The following is a 13,193-nucleotide window of genomic DNA, read 5'->3' on the forward strand; positions in this document are numbered from 1 at the left end:
AGAACAGAGGCAATGAAGCACAGACTGGGAACAGCAGCTCTGTACCTGCTGCATCTGGGCCTTTCCCCGTCAACCAGCTTCCAAATCATGCCTCAAACAGAGAAATTGTGTTCTAGAAACAACCTGGCATTGCTGAGGGGGAGCAGAGACGGGGATGCCATCACGGAAAAAGCTGGGAAGGAGAGACCCAAGGAGTTCTCCATGGCCAGGTCACACCCAGGCCCAGGCAGGGCACCCACTGCACCTTGCTCAGTCCCACTCCTGGATGCCCTGAATATCCCTCAGGCCTCCCACGGATGGCAGAGGGAGCTGGGAAAGCTCCCCAGCTCATCCCTGCCGGAGCAGCTGCCTGCCAGGATGGGGCTGGAGCGAATTATCCCAGCTATGGATCAGCTCCCACAATTTGTCAGACAAGGAGAGGAAAGGAAGGTCAAAAAGAGCCTCCTGTGGGAGGGGAAAAAAAGAAAAAGCCTGTTGTGCTCCTGCTCAGCCTAATCAGGACTTGATGTGGGAGAAAGATGGATGGGATGGATGAGAAAATAAATGGAAACAGGGCTGGGAAAGCCAAAGGGGGCTGCAGCACCTGTTTGTGCTCAGGGGCGGCAGGAACCAGGTGGGAAAGGCTCTTTCATGGCCTCAGCACACCCAGAATGTTCCACAGGGTCAGCTGAGGGCCCTTCCCAGCTGGATAAAGGGGATTCACCCAGCTCAGGGCATCAGCACACCCCAGGTGTCCACAGGGTGGGCTGAGCAGAGCTGGATAAAGGAGATTCATCCAGCTCAGGGCCTCGCCAGCTCCCCTGGACCAGAGCATTGCCCACCCCACCGAAAGCCAGAATTCCAGGCAGAGGAGTTTTTAGAGCTCCTTCCCTGCAGCTGGGGAGACCCCAGGGGTATTCCCTGCTCCATCCCTCCGTAAATCCACACAACACCTCAGCGGTGACACCAGGGACATCGGAGTGTCACCCAGGCCACTGAGAGGATTCCTGACAGAACAGGGAAAAGCCAATCCCAGGAGGACACTCAGCTTTGGGGCCCGTGGGGTTTTTCCTCTGCTCTGGTTCAGTGCTGAGCCTCTCCCTCTGGTGGGTGATGTAGTGGAGATAAATGTGAAACATTAAATATTAAACCAGGTTAGTGGAGCAGAACAAATGGCTCCTCACAAATGAGATTATCCAAGGAATTCAGCCTGAATTTCTGCCGGCAGCTCCCAGGTCCTGGAGGTGTCAGCTGTTTATAGGATTTCAATGAACAGGTGAGTGGGGTTTTTTTGGGGAAACCACCTGGTTTTGGTTAAAGAAGCCCTTGTTAGGAGGGAAATATTTCATTGGGACATTGGTTCCTCCACTGCTGCAGTGTTCCTTAAACATTTCCTCAAGGGAATGGGATAGGGGGGAATGGGATAGAGGGGGAATGGGATAAAGAGGAGTGGGTTAGAGGGGAATGGGATAGAGTGGAGTAGGACAGAGGTGTCTACTTCCACATGAGCCATCCTAAAGCCAGGCTGGAGCTCCCAGCTCCAAGCCCAGCCCTGCCCAGTGACACAGCTTTACCCCTTCGCACAGAAGTCAATAACGTGTATAAATAAAATAATATTCCCATGGGACAAAACAGCTTTCGGCCATTAGTGTTCTCCAGCTCCACATTTTACCAGTTCTGTTTCCCAGGGGTGATTTCAGCTGTCAGAGGAGACTCTGCTAAAATCAAATATAGAGTTTAAACCCAGCTGTGTGTTTCTCTTCCCTGATTCTCTCTGTCTAACCCTGGGTCTGAGTGTGGCTGGGACTCGGGGAAGGTGACCAACGTTGGGAAGTGCCAGCTGCTGTGGGAAAGCTGCAACATTTTATAAATATTTTATAGATATTCTATAGATATTTTATAGATATTCTAGAAATATTCTATAGATATTTTATAGATATTTTATAGATATTTTTCTCCTGGCAGCCAAACCTCGGTGGTTTAAGGGCTGCACTGGATGATTTTGGGGCAGGCTTTGATGTTGTCACCCCTGGGAGGTGCAGGGGGTGTCAGGGGCAGATTTCCTGCCTCAGCCAGGCCGGCTTTAGCAGCACCTCCAGCTCTGCCATCCAGATTTCCTCTGCCAAGAAAAGCTTTCAGGAAAAGCTTCCGCAGCTCAGAGATTAAAACACCCTGGCACAGCAAAGGCTCCTCCTGGCTGCTGTAAATGTTCCCCACAGGAGCTGAACTGGTGTCCCAGGGGAGGGTGAAGCCATGGCCACTGGGCTTTACTGGGCTTTACTGGGTTAGAACCAGAGGTTTGGGATTGGGAGCAGCAAGATTTTTAGTCCCTGCCCTGGTTGGGATGGAAATTTTGGGGTAAAATTCTGCTCCTAAGAGCCCCGGGAGGCCGTGTTTGGTTTGGGGTCAATAGAACCGACCCTGCTGCCATAAACCATCTGGGTTTGGTTTGGGGGCGATGGGATGGAGCTGCTGCCATCAGTGGGTGCAGCCTGGCTGGGCTTGGCTCGGGGCAGCTGAGTGACCCCAGCAGGGCCTGGGGCTCCCCAGGGCTCTGGCCTCTGCAGGGAACCCCAACCATCCCCACCTCGTGCAGGGCTCCAGGGGCTGGCAGCTCTCCCGGGCTCGAGGACAGGACAAACAGCCAGCTCCACGTTTCTCATCCTGGCACAAAATCCATGATTTTATCTAAAATCCAGTTTTACCGATCCCAGAGGATCCCTCCATCCATGGGATGGGCTCAGAGGAGGGGAATCAGGTTCCAGGGAGCAATTCCTGCTGTGGGATTCTCCCTTTGGGTCATGGACCCCCTGCCCCACACGTCCAAAACAAACTGGCCCTAAAGACCCTGAAGGTGATCCCATTCCTGCTTCAGCACCTTCCACTATCCCAGGGTGCTCCAGCCTGGCCTTGGGCACTTCCAGGGATCCGGGGGCAGACCCAGGACCTCCCCACCTCACAGCCAGGAACTTCCCAAAATCCCACCTAAACCTCCCCTCCCTCAGCTCCAGCCCCTGTCCTGGCACCCGAGGCCCTTCCCAAAATCCCTCTCCAGCCCTCCCATCCAGATGCTGGGGCTTGGAATTCAAAAAGCTCATCCCTGGCTTGCCTGAAGTCAGGTGGAGAAAGATTTTTCCCCTGGATCTTGCAGCTCTTTCCTTTGGAAAAGGGAATTTCTCAGCCAATGGAATTTCTTTTGTGGGGCCGAGGTGCTGCAGCCCTGTGCAGAGTGAGGCCGTTCATTCCCTGCAGCTGGGAAACGTCCCTGAAAATCCACTTTTGCCTGGAATGCTCCCAGATTCCAGCACTGCTCCAAGCCTGCTGATGGAATGGCAGAGGTGTTTTCTGCCGGGCAGGAATCACCCAGGGATCCTTCAGGAGGAGGACGTAAAGCCCCAGCTCTGCCACCTTCTTTAATTTAGGATTGAAACAAGAGTTTCTCAGTGCAGGGAATGGAGGGAATTTCCTGGGGACTGGATCAAAAATCAGCATCTTAGGGCACCCACCTCCAGTATTCCCAGGAATCCCCCAGGAGGAGCCAGGATCCCAAACCTGCCCGTGACCACCTGAGTCACCCCCAGGTGATGCTCAGGAGCCAAAAACACCCTCTGGGGTTTTTTGGGCGGAATTTCACCTGATTTTTGGATGTAAAATTTCAGAGCCTCCAGCCCCTGGCTCAATCACAGCACCGGGAGCAAAAGGAGAACTCTGCACCAGGGAATATTTGTGGACAACATTCCCAGTGGAGGAATTCCCCAGCTGAAAGTGAATAATTTGGGCAGTTTTGTTTCACTGTCCATTTCTTCCTGCTGGTGAAATAACAGCAATAAACAGCGAGGGTTGTGGGTAACCTGCCCTAAAAATGGAGCAGCTTTGGGAAAAGTGGGATTGTCCAGGACAAGGATTAATTGGATTAATTCCAGCTCCCCAGCCCCGTGGCTGCTGGCCTTTTTGTGACACCAGCATAGCTTGGAGAGGTCATTTCTACACCTACAGCAGGATCTCCTGGCAAAAAGATTTTCCTGCCGAAAACCACCCCACAAACAAATTCCCCATTGTTTATGGGAAATGGATTGTTCTGGGAAAAAGTCCCTCTGCCAGAAATGCCAGGGAGGAAAGCTTCAAAGTTGTCACAGAATCCCTTTTAAGAGTTTTTTTTCTCCCCACATCAAAACTTTGGCATCATCCTTGAGATAATTACAAAAACGGGTGAAAAATCCCAGAAAACAGCCAAGATCAAAATCAAAGCTCCCACTCAATTAAGTGGACGAATTCCTGTTAATTCCCTGTCTCCCGGGACGTTCAGGGGTGGTTTCTGGGAGGGTGGGAAGGGGCGCTCACTGAGGGTGAGAATTCCTGCCCATCAGGCCGTGAGTCGGGACATTGCCTCGCACAGGGACAAACCCCTGGAATTCCCACTGCCCGTTCCCGCTCCACAGAAATCCATCCCTGCCTCACCCCCGGCTCTGCTCAGCCCAGGGTTAACCTGTTAACACCTGGAATCCGCATCCCAAACCCCCAAACACCGCCGTGCCCCGGCCAACACCCGCCTCGCCCTCCCGGGGTCTGCCAAGAAACCGGAGCCGGGAGCGGCTCCCCAGGGGCCAGCCTCATCTGCTCGCTCGGCTCGTGGGGTTCATCAGCTGTCAGCGCGGCCAGGCCCCGTTATCCCGCTATCCCGCTACCCTGTTATCCTGCTATCCCGCTATCCCGTTATCCTGCTATCCCGTTAACGCACTATCCCGTTAACCTGTTATCCCGCTATCCTGCCATCCCGCTATCCCGTTATCCTGCTATCCCGTTAACCCGTTATCCCGCTATCCCATTATCCCGACAGCTGCGGGCCCGGCTGGGCTCAGGAACGGCTGACAGGGCTGGCAGCTTCCCACAGGGAGGAGGGCATGGGATGGGATGGGATGGGATGGGATGGGATGGGATGGGATGGGATGGGATGGGATGGGATGGGATGGGATGGGATGGGATGGGATGGGGCAGGGGGAGCAGTGCCCCAGGGGGAGTTCATCTGCCCACAGGGAGAAGCCAAGAGAGGAGAAAAAAGAGACGGAAAAATCCCCTGGATTTGTGCAGGGAGGGTCAAAGTGGGGGTTCAGCACGGGGATGCGATGCAGGGGTAGGAACAAGAACAGGAACAGGAATTGGATGCAGGAAAAGGAATAGGAATAGGAATAGGATGCAGGAATAGGAACAGGGACGGGATGCAGGGTTAGGAATAGGACCAGGTATAGGAATAGGACCAGGAATTGGGTGCAGGAAGAAAGCCACTCCTGAGCTGTGATCCAGGGAATCAGTGGAATGAGGACCAGATGTGGTGCAGCTGCTCTCCAGTCCCTCTTTCAGGCCACAAACCCTTCCTTGCCCCTGCCCTCACCCCACACGTGGAGCTGAGGGATGAGGAGGACGGGCAGATGTTGGTGAGGCCCTCCATGGAATCATGGAATGAATCATGGAATGAATCATGGACTGAATCAGGGGAATGAATCCCAGGGTGGTTTGAGTTGAGGGACCTCAAAGCCCATCCTGTTCACCCCCTGCCAGGGGCAGGGACACCTCCCACTGTCCCAGGCTGCTCCCAGCCCCATCCAGCCTGGCCTTGGACACTGCCAGGGATCCAGGGGCAGCCACAGCTGCTCTGGGCACCCTGTGCCAGGGCCTCACCCCTCTCACAGGGAGGAATTTCTCCCCAGTATCCCATCGAAACTGCCCCTCTTTTAGTTTAGAGCCGTGCCCCTTGTCCTGTCCCTCCGTGCCTTGTAAACACCCCCAGAACCCTGAGCTGGCCCTGCTGCTTCAGAGACACTTCTAACCCAAAACTCAACCCTTGGCTTAAAAACTGGGTTTAGACAGCAGAGAGCCCCTGAGGTGCAGGAAGAGTCACTGCTGGCTTTATGTGACTGTGGGGGCTGGTTTTTATCTTATTTTTCTTTTCGCTGAGCGATGTTTGCAGGTCCCGAGAGCCAGCGGGAGATCCGCCCTGATATCCAGAAAATCTGCCAAGGGCCGGCAGCCTCCCAAGTGGTGGGAAGAAGCCGCCTGTGCCAGGCTGCTGGAATGAGAAAGGCAGCAGGAATGTGCCTGGAGAGCAGCTGCTGCACAGCCCTGGCAGCCCTCCTCACCGAGGGCCTGGGAGATCCCAGCCTGGGACAAGCGAAAAGTGCTTTTAAAATTAATTAATTAATTAATTGATTGATTGGGGGGAGGAGGGTGTTGTTCTTCCTCCCTCCTTTCTCCCCCAGATCCTTGGAAAAAAGGTTTGTGCTCTCCCTGGCATTTTGGGGCTCTTCCCTTCCTACTCCGCATCCCTCACTCCATGCCACGGTGTTCCCTAAACTCTGAACTCCCTCAAAATTCCATGTTTTTTTCCATTATTTACCACATTTTCCCATTACCACATTTTCCCATTGCCGTGTTTACTACATGTTTTTTCACATTTTTTCCCATTATTTACCACATTTTCCCACTGTTTTGCCATCCATTTTCTATCCCCTGCTCCACAGCTTGTGCCCACCTACACCAGGAAGAGCGATTAGGGCAAAACAGGAAAATCAAAACTGGGAATTCACACATTCCAGCCCCGGGTGGCTTCACTCCCTTCATGAGCCACTTTCCCAGGCTCCAAACATCCCCAATCCTACACGAACACCAAATCAACGCTTCGGAATTCCCTGGGCCAAGAACAAAGCCAGACCAGCCTGAGTTTTGCTGGAATTCCTTTTCCAGTCTCCACTAGCCAAGTCTAGAGGGATGGTGGCTCCAGGAACATCCAAGATTTCCCAGGAGGAAGCTGGAGGGAGGTGACAGCTCCAGGAAAATCCAAGATTTCCCAGGAGGAAGCTGGAGGGAGGTGACAGCTCCAGGAAAATCCAGGATTTCCCAGGGGGAAGCTGGAGGGAGGTGACAGGACCTGCTGCAATGTTGGACAATTCTTTGGGAAAAGTCTTTACCCAGGAGCAGGGGACTCTCCCATTCCCCATCGGAGGGAAAACCCCAAAGCTCTTGGGCATTTCTGGCTCCTGGATGAGCACATCCTTATCCCAACACCCACAGGCAAGCACAGCCTGCTTTCCTTTGGGAAAGCCCATTCCAGGAGCATTTCTGCGGCAGGAGAGGGTCGGGAGAGCCTTTCCCTGCTTCCGCAGTGCCCGGGATTCCTGCTGGGAGCACAGACTGTGGGGGTCTCCATTTCCCTGCTGGAACCCTCCCAAATCCCCAGTCCCCAATCCCTCCCCCTCCCCAGCCTTTCCCGAGGGATTCCATTATCCCGGGATCTGCTGATCTGTTTGCACACACCGCTGACCCAGCCTTTATGCGGGACACATAAGGAGCTCTGTGTGCAGCTCCCGCCAGGGCCATTAATCGTGTCCGTGTCAGAATTCCCGGCTCCAAACCCTCCCTTCCCGCTCCTCCCCTCTCCTGCCCTCCCTCCCCTCGGCCCTTGTTTTATCAAAGGGGATAAAAAAAAAATCCAGATCCCAAAACTTGTCTAAAAATTCACACGTGGAACTTGCAAACTTTGCAAAATCTGATCCGCTCCCCGGGGCCAGGCCGGGAAACGTGGGATTGCTCCAGGCGGGAATGAACACGCGCTGTGTCCTCCTGGGCAAACACAGGGATGGCCTCCAAGAGAAAATGCCAGACTTCGGCTCCTGCTCCCAACGGGGATGCAAAGCCTGCAGCTGGCACTGCTGGATCCACAGGGCCTCTCCAAATCCGTGGGAATGGGGATGACTTGGACGGCACCCACAGAGCCCCAGAGGGTTTGACCTCGCTCCCACCTTGGAGCCGCCTCATTCCCAGCTCCTCTCCGAGGGGAGGTGATGCCTAAAGGCCTTTGCTTTTCCCCCTGTATCTCTGTAGGGCACCATCCCAGAGTCACACAGCTCCTGGTGGGTTTCCTACACTTTCTCCAAGATTTTGGAACAGTAATTAACCTTCTGCTGCTGAGTCGTATTTCCCAAGGAGAAGAATGTTCTGTTTTCCAACCACAATCGAGAAGAAAATGGGGCCAAGAAGCCCCTGGGGCTGACGTGGGGTGAGTTCCTGGGACAACTGAGCACCCTACTGGCTCTACCTGTCACAAATCCTAATTAACCACCCTCAGCAAATTGTAGGAATCCCATGACTGGGTGTGTCCATGCCCAGCTGGAAGTTTCCAATAAAGATCTGCCTCTGATTGGATTGTTTGAACCCCGTTGCAAAGGTTTTCCTCTGTTAGGAAGAGGCAGCGAAGGAGCAGCTGCATTCTGGGCAGGGAGAGCGGGGTTAGGCTGGGCTGTGCGGGGTTAGGCTGGGCTGTGTGGGGTTAGGCTGGGATGTGTGGGGTTAGGCTGGGCTGTGCAGGGTTAGTCTGGGATGGGGGGTTAGTCTGGGCTGTGCAGGGCTAGGCTGGGCTGCACACGGCTGGGCCGGGCCTTACCTGCACGCGGGCCTCGGTGAGCTTGGTGCGCTGGGCCAGCTCCTCGCGGGTGTAGATGTCGGGGTAGTGGGTCCTCTCGAAGGCCTTCTCCAGCTCCTCCAGCTGCTCCGCCGTGAACGTGGTGCGGCTGCGGCGCTGCTTCCGCTTCAGCGGCAGGTCCGGCTCCGACTCCACGTCCGAGCCCTCGTCCAGGCGGTTCCCTGCGGACGGGGGGAGCAGGGGGTCAGTCCCGCGGGGAAAAAGTACTGGAGGGGTTAAAGAGCCCGGCAAAGTCGGTGAAATAAAGCTGAGAATTGTGAATGTTCCAGTTTGGGTTGGAAAGGACTCAGAGTTGTTCATCCAGTGCCACCCCCCGCCGTGGGGACACTTCCCAGCGCGCTTCCAGGGATCCCGGGGCAGCCACAGCTTCTCTGGGAAATCCATTCCAGGGAGGAATTCCTTCCCAATATCTAAGAAAAGGAGTCCCTCAAGTTCAGCTGTCTCCTCAGCCATGGGAATCCTGGAATCCCAGACTTGGGTTGGAAGGAGGTTAAATGTCACCCCATTCCAGCCCTTCCATGGCGGGGACACCTTCCACTCTCCCAGGCTGCCCCAGCCCTGTCCAGCCTGGCCCTGGACACTTCAGCGATGGGGAATCCCCAGTTTCTCTGGGCCCCACCAGCCTCACAAGGAAAAGCTCTGCACATGGACAAAATATCCACTGGTTTTACGCCATTCATGGAATTTTCTACCGTCATTTTTCTCCACATTGCAAAGAAAACCTTGGGAAATCAAAACTTCTCACAGGAAAAGGGGAGCTCAAAGTCCCTGGTTCTAATTTTTACTGAGAAAAGAACTTCCAGTGCTTGGTTTATTTCTAGGAATTTCCATTTTTCATTGGAAATTCCTGTTTGAGTTGCCCATTTTGCCCTGAAAAAGGCAGGAACTGAAATGTTATCAACAAATGATGCTTTGACTCGTGCTGCTCAATTTTCTCCCGTGTTTTATCAAGTTTTGGGGTTGAAGATCTCAGTTTTTAAAACTTAGGGAGGGAAAAGAAAGAATGCTTGGGACTTTTTACAGATGGGAAGAAACCTTTCCAGCTCAGCTTCAGCTGGATGTTGGGATGCCCACAGGAGACAGCTCAGCTCCTCAACTCCCAAATTTCCTGCGGAATTCAGAGGCCATCCAGTCCTTTCCCAATGTTTGATCACTTATTCCTCCACCTCGACTTTCCCTGGAATTTTCCCTTTCCCTTCTCCCTGCCTTGATCCCAGCCCCAGGTGTGGCCTCCTGGGGCTCTCTGAACCCAAAGGAGCACAGCTGGAATAAATAAACCCAGTTTTGCTCGGTGGTTTTGGCTGGATATTCCACACGGGTATTACCCAGGACCTCAGTAGCTTTCAGAGGAGCCGGAACTCCAATGTTCTCCCTCCTGGAGCAATCCCAGGTTCCAGAGATGTTCCATGGGGGGGTTGTGGGGAGCAGACGTTGATTTTGGAGGGTCTCAGCCTCCAAATGTGCCCTCAGTCCAGGGCAGCAAAGAAGGGACAATGGGACACGGGGAACTTTTGAGCTGGGGACAGCTCCAGCCCTGCCACCTTTTCCTTCTTTCCCAAGAAAACAGAGGATTCACTGCGTTAATTGATTTTTTTCCCTCTCCGAGCCTGGCTGTTGTTTTCCACAGGAACCACCCAGCCTCGCTGAGAGCCAGAACCAAATCGTGCTCACAGCAAAGTCCTTTTTCTTTCGGGTGAACCTTTGCTAATTCAGGATTAAAGCGGGGCTTACGTAAGCTCAGCTTGACCATAAAGTTCCCTGAAGTCTCTAACCGTGTTTTCCAGCCTGGTTTTTTCCCTCCTTTTTGTTCGCCTGCTATATCATCATCACCCAAAAATCTGCTTTTCTTCCTGGCAGCGCTGGGAGCGGCAGCTGTGGCTCCCGACAGCTGCTGGGGACTTCGGGGGGTGGGAGGCTCAGATCCCTCGTTTGTACCCGAGATCACCACAAAAAGCCTCTGCATTCCAAGCAAAATTCCTTTTATGTCCCAGGGCTTGTGGGGAGGGTGCGGTGTGAGACCTTGGAGAAAGGTGCTGGAGCTCCAGGCGTTGTTCTGGGGGGAAAAAACATCCCTTGGAGAGGTTTTCCCTCCTTTGGGCTCTGGCATCCCATTAAATGCCTTAAACACATTCAGCTTTCGGGTCCAAACCCTTTGGTTTCTGAATTTCTCCCACAAAATCAGTGAGAAAATTCCTGACAGCTTCAGAGGGGCAGCACCTGCCCCACATTTTAAAGATCCTAAAGAAAAATCCTAAAAAATTTCAAAATTCTCCTGCGCGTAGCCAGAATTTGTTTCTAAGTGAGATTTTTGGGATTTGTCCACTGCCAGGGAAGGTCTGGGGTGTCCAGGAGAGGGAACATCTGTGCCTGAGATCAGCAGGGCTGCACATCTGGGCCCCAGATGATGTGGGGCAGGTAGGAGCCGGCACATCTGGGCCTGGGAGCAGCAAAGGCACATCTGGAAGGCTCCAGCAAATTCCCTGAAGCTCCTCACTGGAGCCGCTCCTCCCATCCCGCTCCTGCGATCCAGAGCTCCCCTGGAGCAGGGAAAACACCCGGGAAAGGATCTGGGCCACAATTCACCTCCCTCACCTCACCTGGGAAGGGAAAAAACCCAAATTTCCTCCCCCAGCTCCTGCTCAAGGATCCCTGATTTGTCCGTGAAGCTTTGGGAGATGATGAGGAATTGTCCTGCTCTGTCCCCACCCTGGTGCTGATTCCAGGGTGAAAATGGTCCGGATAATCAACATCAATCAGGCACAGCCCTGATCCCAAAATCCCGAATCCTGAGATAGCGGAAATGCAGGCACAGCCTGTGGGTTCTGCCATGATCCCCAAATCTCAAATCCTGGGATAATGGGAAATGCAGGCACAGCCCTGATCCCACAAATCCCAATAATCACTGGAGGTGGGTGAGTGACCCCCTGGCACGGCTGGAAAACGGGGATAAAGCTCTCCATTCCCAAGCTCTCCGACAGCTCCAGGCAGGCTATTTTCCATTTATCCCCGTTTCCCAGCCGTGCCAGGGGGTCACCCACCCGGTGCCCCTGGGGGCCGGGCCGGGCTGGGAACAGCAGCCACAGCTCCCGGTGCCAAGTGCCCGGCTCCAGGAGCCCGACCTCAAAGCTGGAACCCGGGGAGCAGGAAAAGTCCCAGGGAATGCCTGGGACCAGCTGCTCCCAGCCGCAGCAGCTGCTGCTGTCAGGCAGGGCTGAGGGGAAGGACGGGGAATGTTTTCCAGCTGGGATGGGCTCTCCAGCACATCCAGCACACCCCGGCAGCGGCTCCTCACCTGCCGCTCCCGCAGCCCCACAGCTCGTTCCCATTCCCAACCAGCTGGAAGATCCTGGACAATCCATTCCCACATTCCCCCCGAAGCTCCCGTGCCCTTGGTGTTCCGAAGCTGTGGAGAATCCCGGGCTGAGGATTCATCCCAAACTCCAACCCTTCGTTTTTTCCAGCCCATTCCCATGTGAGCAATGGCTGCCAGCAGTGGGAGCAGGGGGAGACCCGAATTTCCAGAGGGTTTTGTCCCAGGAATGACGCGGTGGTGTTTTACCCTTGTTTGCAAAGGGGAAGGTGCAGAAATCTCAGCAGCACCTCCCTGGGTGGGAAGGGTGGAGGATGGGGAGCAGAGGGCTGGCGGCCAGCAGCTCCTCCAGGATCTCATCCCAGGAAAGATCGACGGGAAAACAGAGCCGGGAGTGAACAGAGGGGAACCTCCCAGCAGGACACGGCAGAGAACAGGGAAAACCAAAGAGAGAAGGGAAAACCAAAGAGAGAAGGGAAAACCAAAGAGAGAAGGGAAAACCAAAGAGAAAAGGGAAAAAACCAGAGAGAGAAGAGTGTGGGTTACAAGACTCACACTAATCTCACTGTATTTGGGATTTTAGGAGAAATTCCACTGTTTTCCCATCCCTTTTTCAGAGGAACTGCTCTGCAGCTCAGAATGAAACGCTCAAACTGCCCAAATCTCTTCGTTTTTAGAAAGAAATCATAATTTCAGGAATAAAACAATGCACAGGCTTCATCCTGGGAGTGGCAGCAAGGACGCAGCGTGGAAGCTCTTTCTGCTGTTCCCAGGGAGATATTCCAATGTCTGGGCAATTTTAGGGAGCCAAGGGGGGGAGTGACCCCACGGAGGGACCTGCTGAGGGTTTGTGTGGAGCAGTTCCGAGCCCTGCACCTTCAGGGAGAGCCGGGAGAAGGGAACAAACACCCTGGAGTGGCCGGAGCAGCACAGGGAAAGACGACAAAGGGAAGCCTGGGTCTGTCCTGGGGCTCATCCCAGCGTGAGGAAATGTGGGAATTACGGCCCCGACCTCCCAGTCCTGAGCCAAGCTGCGGGTTCAGGTTGAGGAACAACAAACAAGAGCCCGTCGGAGGGGCTGGAGCAGCAGGAGGAGGCTGGAACTGGAGGAGGGGACCAGGAAAAGCCGTCTGGAATCAGCTGTGTCCCCTGTCCCCATTCCCTTCTCCTCCACCTCCCTCCTCCCCAGCCACAGCTGCCCTTGGCCCTGGAGTTCCATTAATCCCCAGGATCAGGAGGAGCCGGCCCCAGCCAGGCCCTCCAGGCTCAGCCTGAGCCCGGGATGCTCCACAGGGAGCCCCGGCCTGGTCCTGGAGCCGCTGGGAGCCGGGATGGGCAGGGCCGGGATGGGCAGTGACAGGGTGGCAGTGACAGGGTGGCAGTGACCGGGTGGCAGTGACAGGGTGGGCAGGGACAGGGTGGACAGTGACA

At 54.5% G+C, this 13,193-nt stretch overlaps 2 protein-coding genes across 3 annotated transcripts in view; one reads left to right on the forward strand and one right to left on the reverse strand.

Moving 5' to 3' along the window:
- Nucleotides 1-13,193, forward strand: part of ALDH4A1 (aldehyde dehydrogenase 4 family member A1) — a 157,773-nt gene that overhangs the window by 98,643 nt on the left and 45,937 nt on the right. The window lies entirely within an intron of this gene.
- Nucleotides 1-13,193, reverse strand: part of PAX7 (paired box 7) — a 102,561-nt gene that overhangs the window by 45,896 nt on the left and 43,472 nt on the right. For both annotated transcript variants that reach the window (XM_066334416.1, XM_066334417.1), the window contains exon 5: nucleotides 8,414-8,613. In XM_066334416.1, the coding sequence (XP_066190513.1) occupies nucleotides 8,414-8,613 (200 nt within the window). The remainder of the gene's footprint in view (nucleotides 1-8,413; nucleotides 8,614-13,193) is intronic.

Source organism: Sylvia atricapilla, chromosome 22, assembly GCF_009819655.1.
Source record: "Sylvia atricapilla isolate bSylAtr1 chromosome 22, bSylAtr1.pri, whole genome shotgun sequence".
Classification (NCBI taxonomy): Eukaryota; Metazoa; Chordata; class Aves; order Passeriformes; family Sylviidae; genus Sylvia; species Sylvia atricapilla.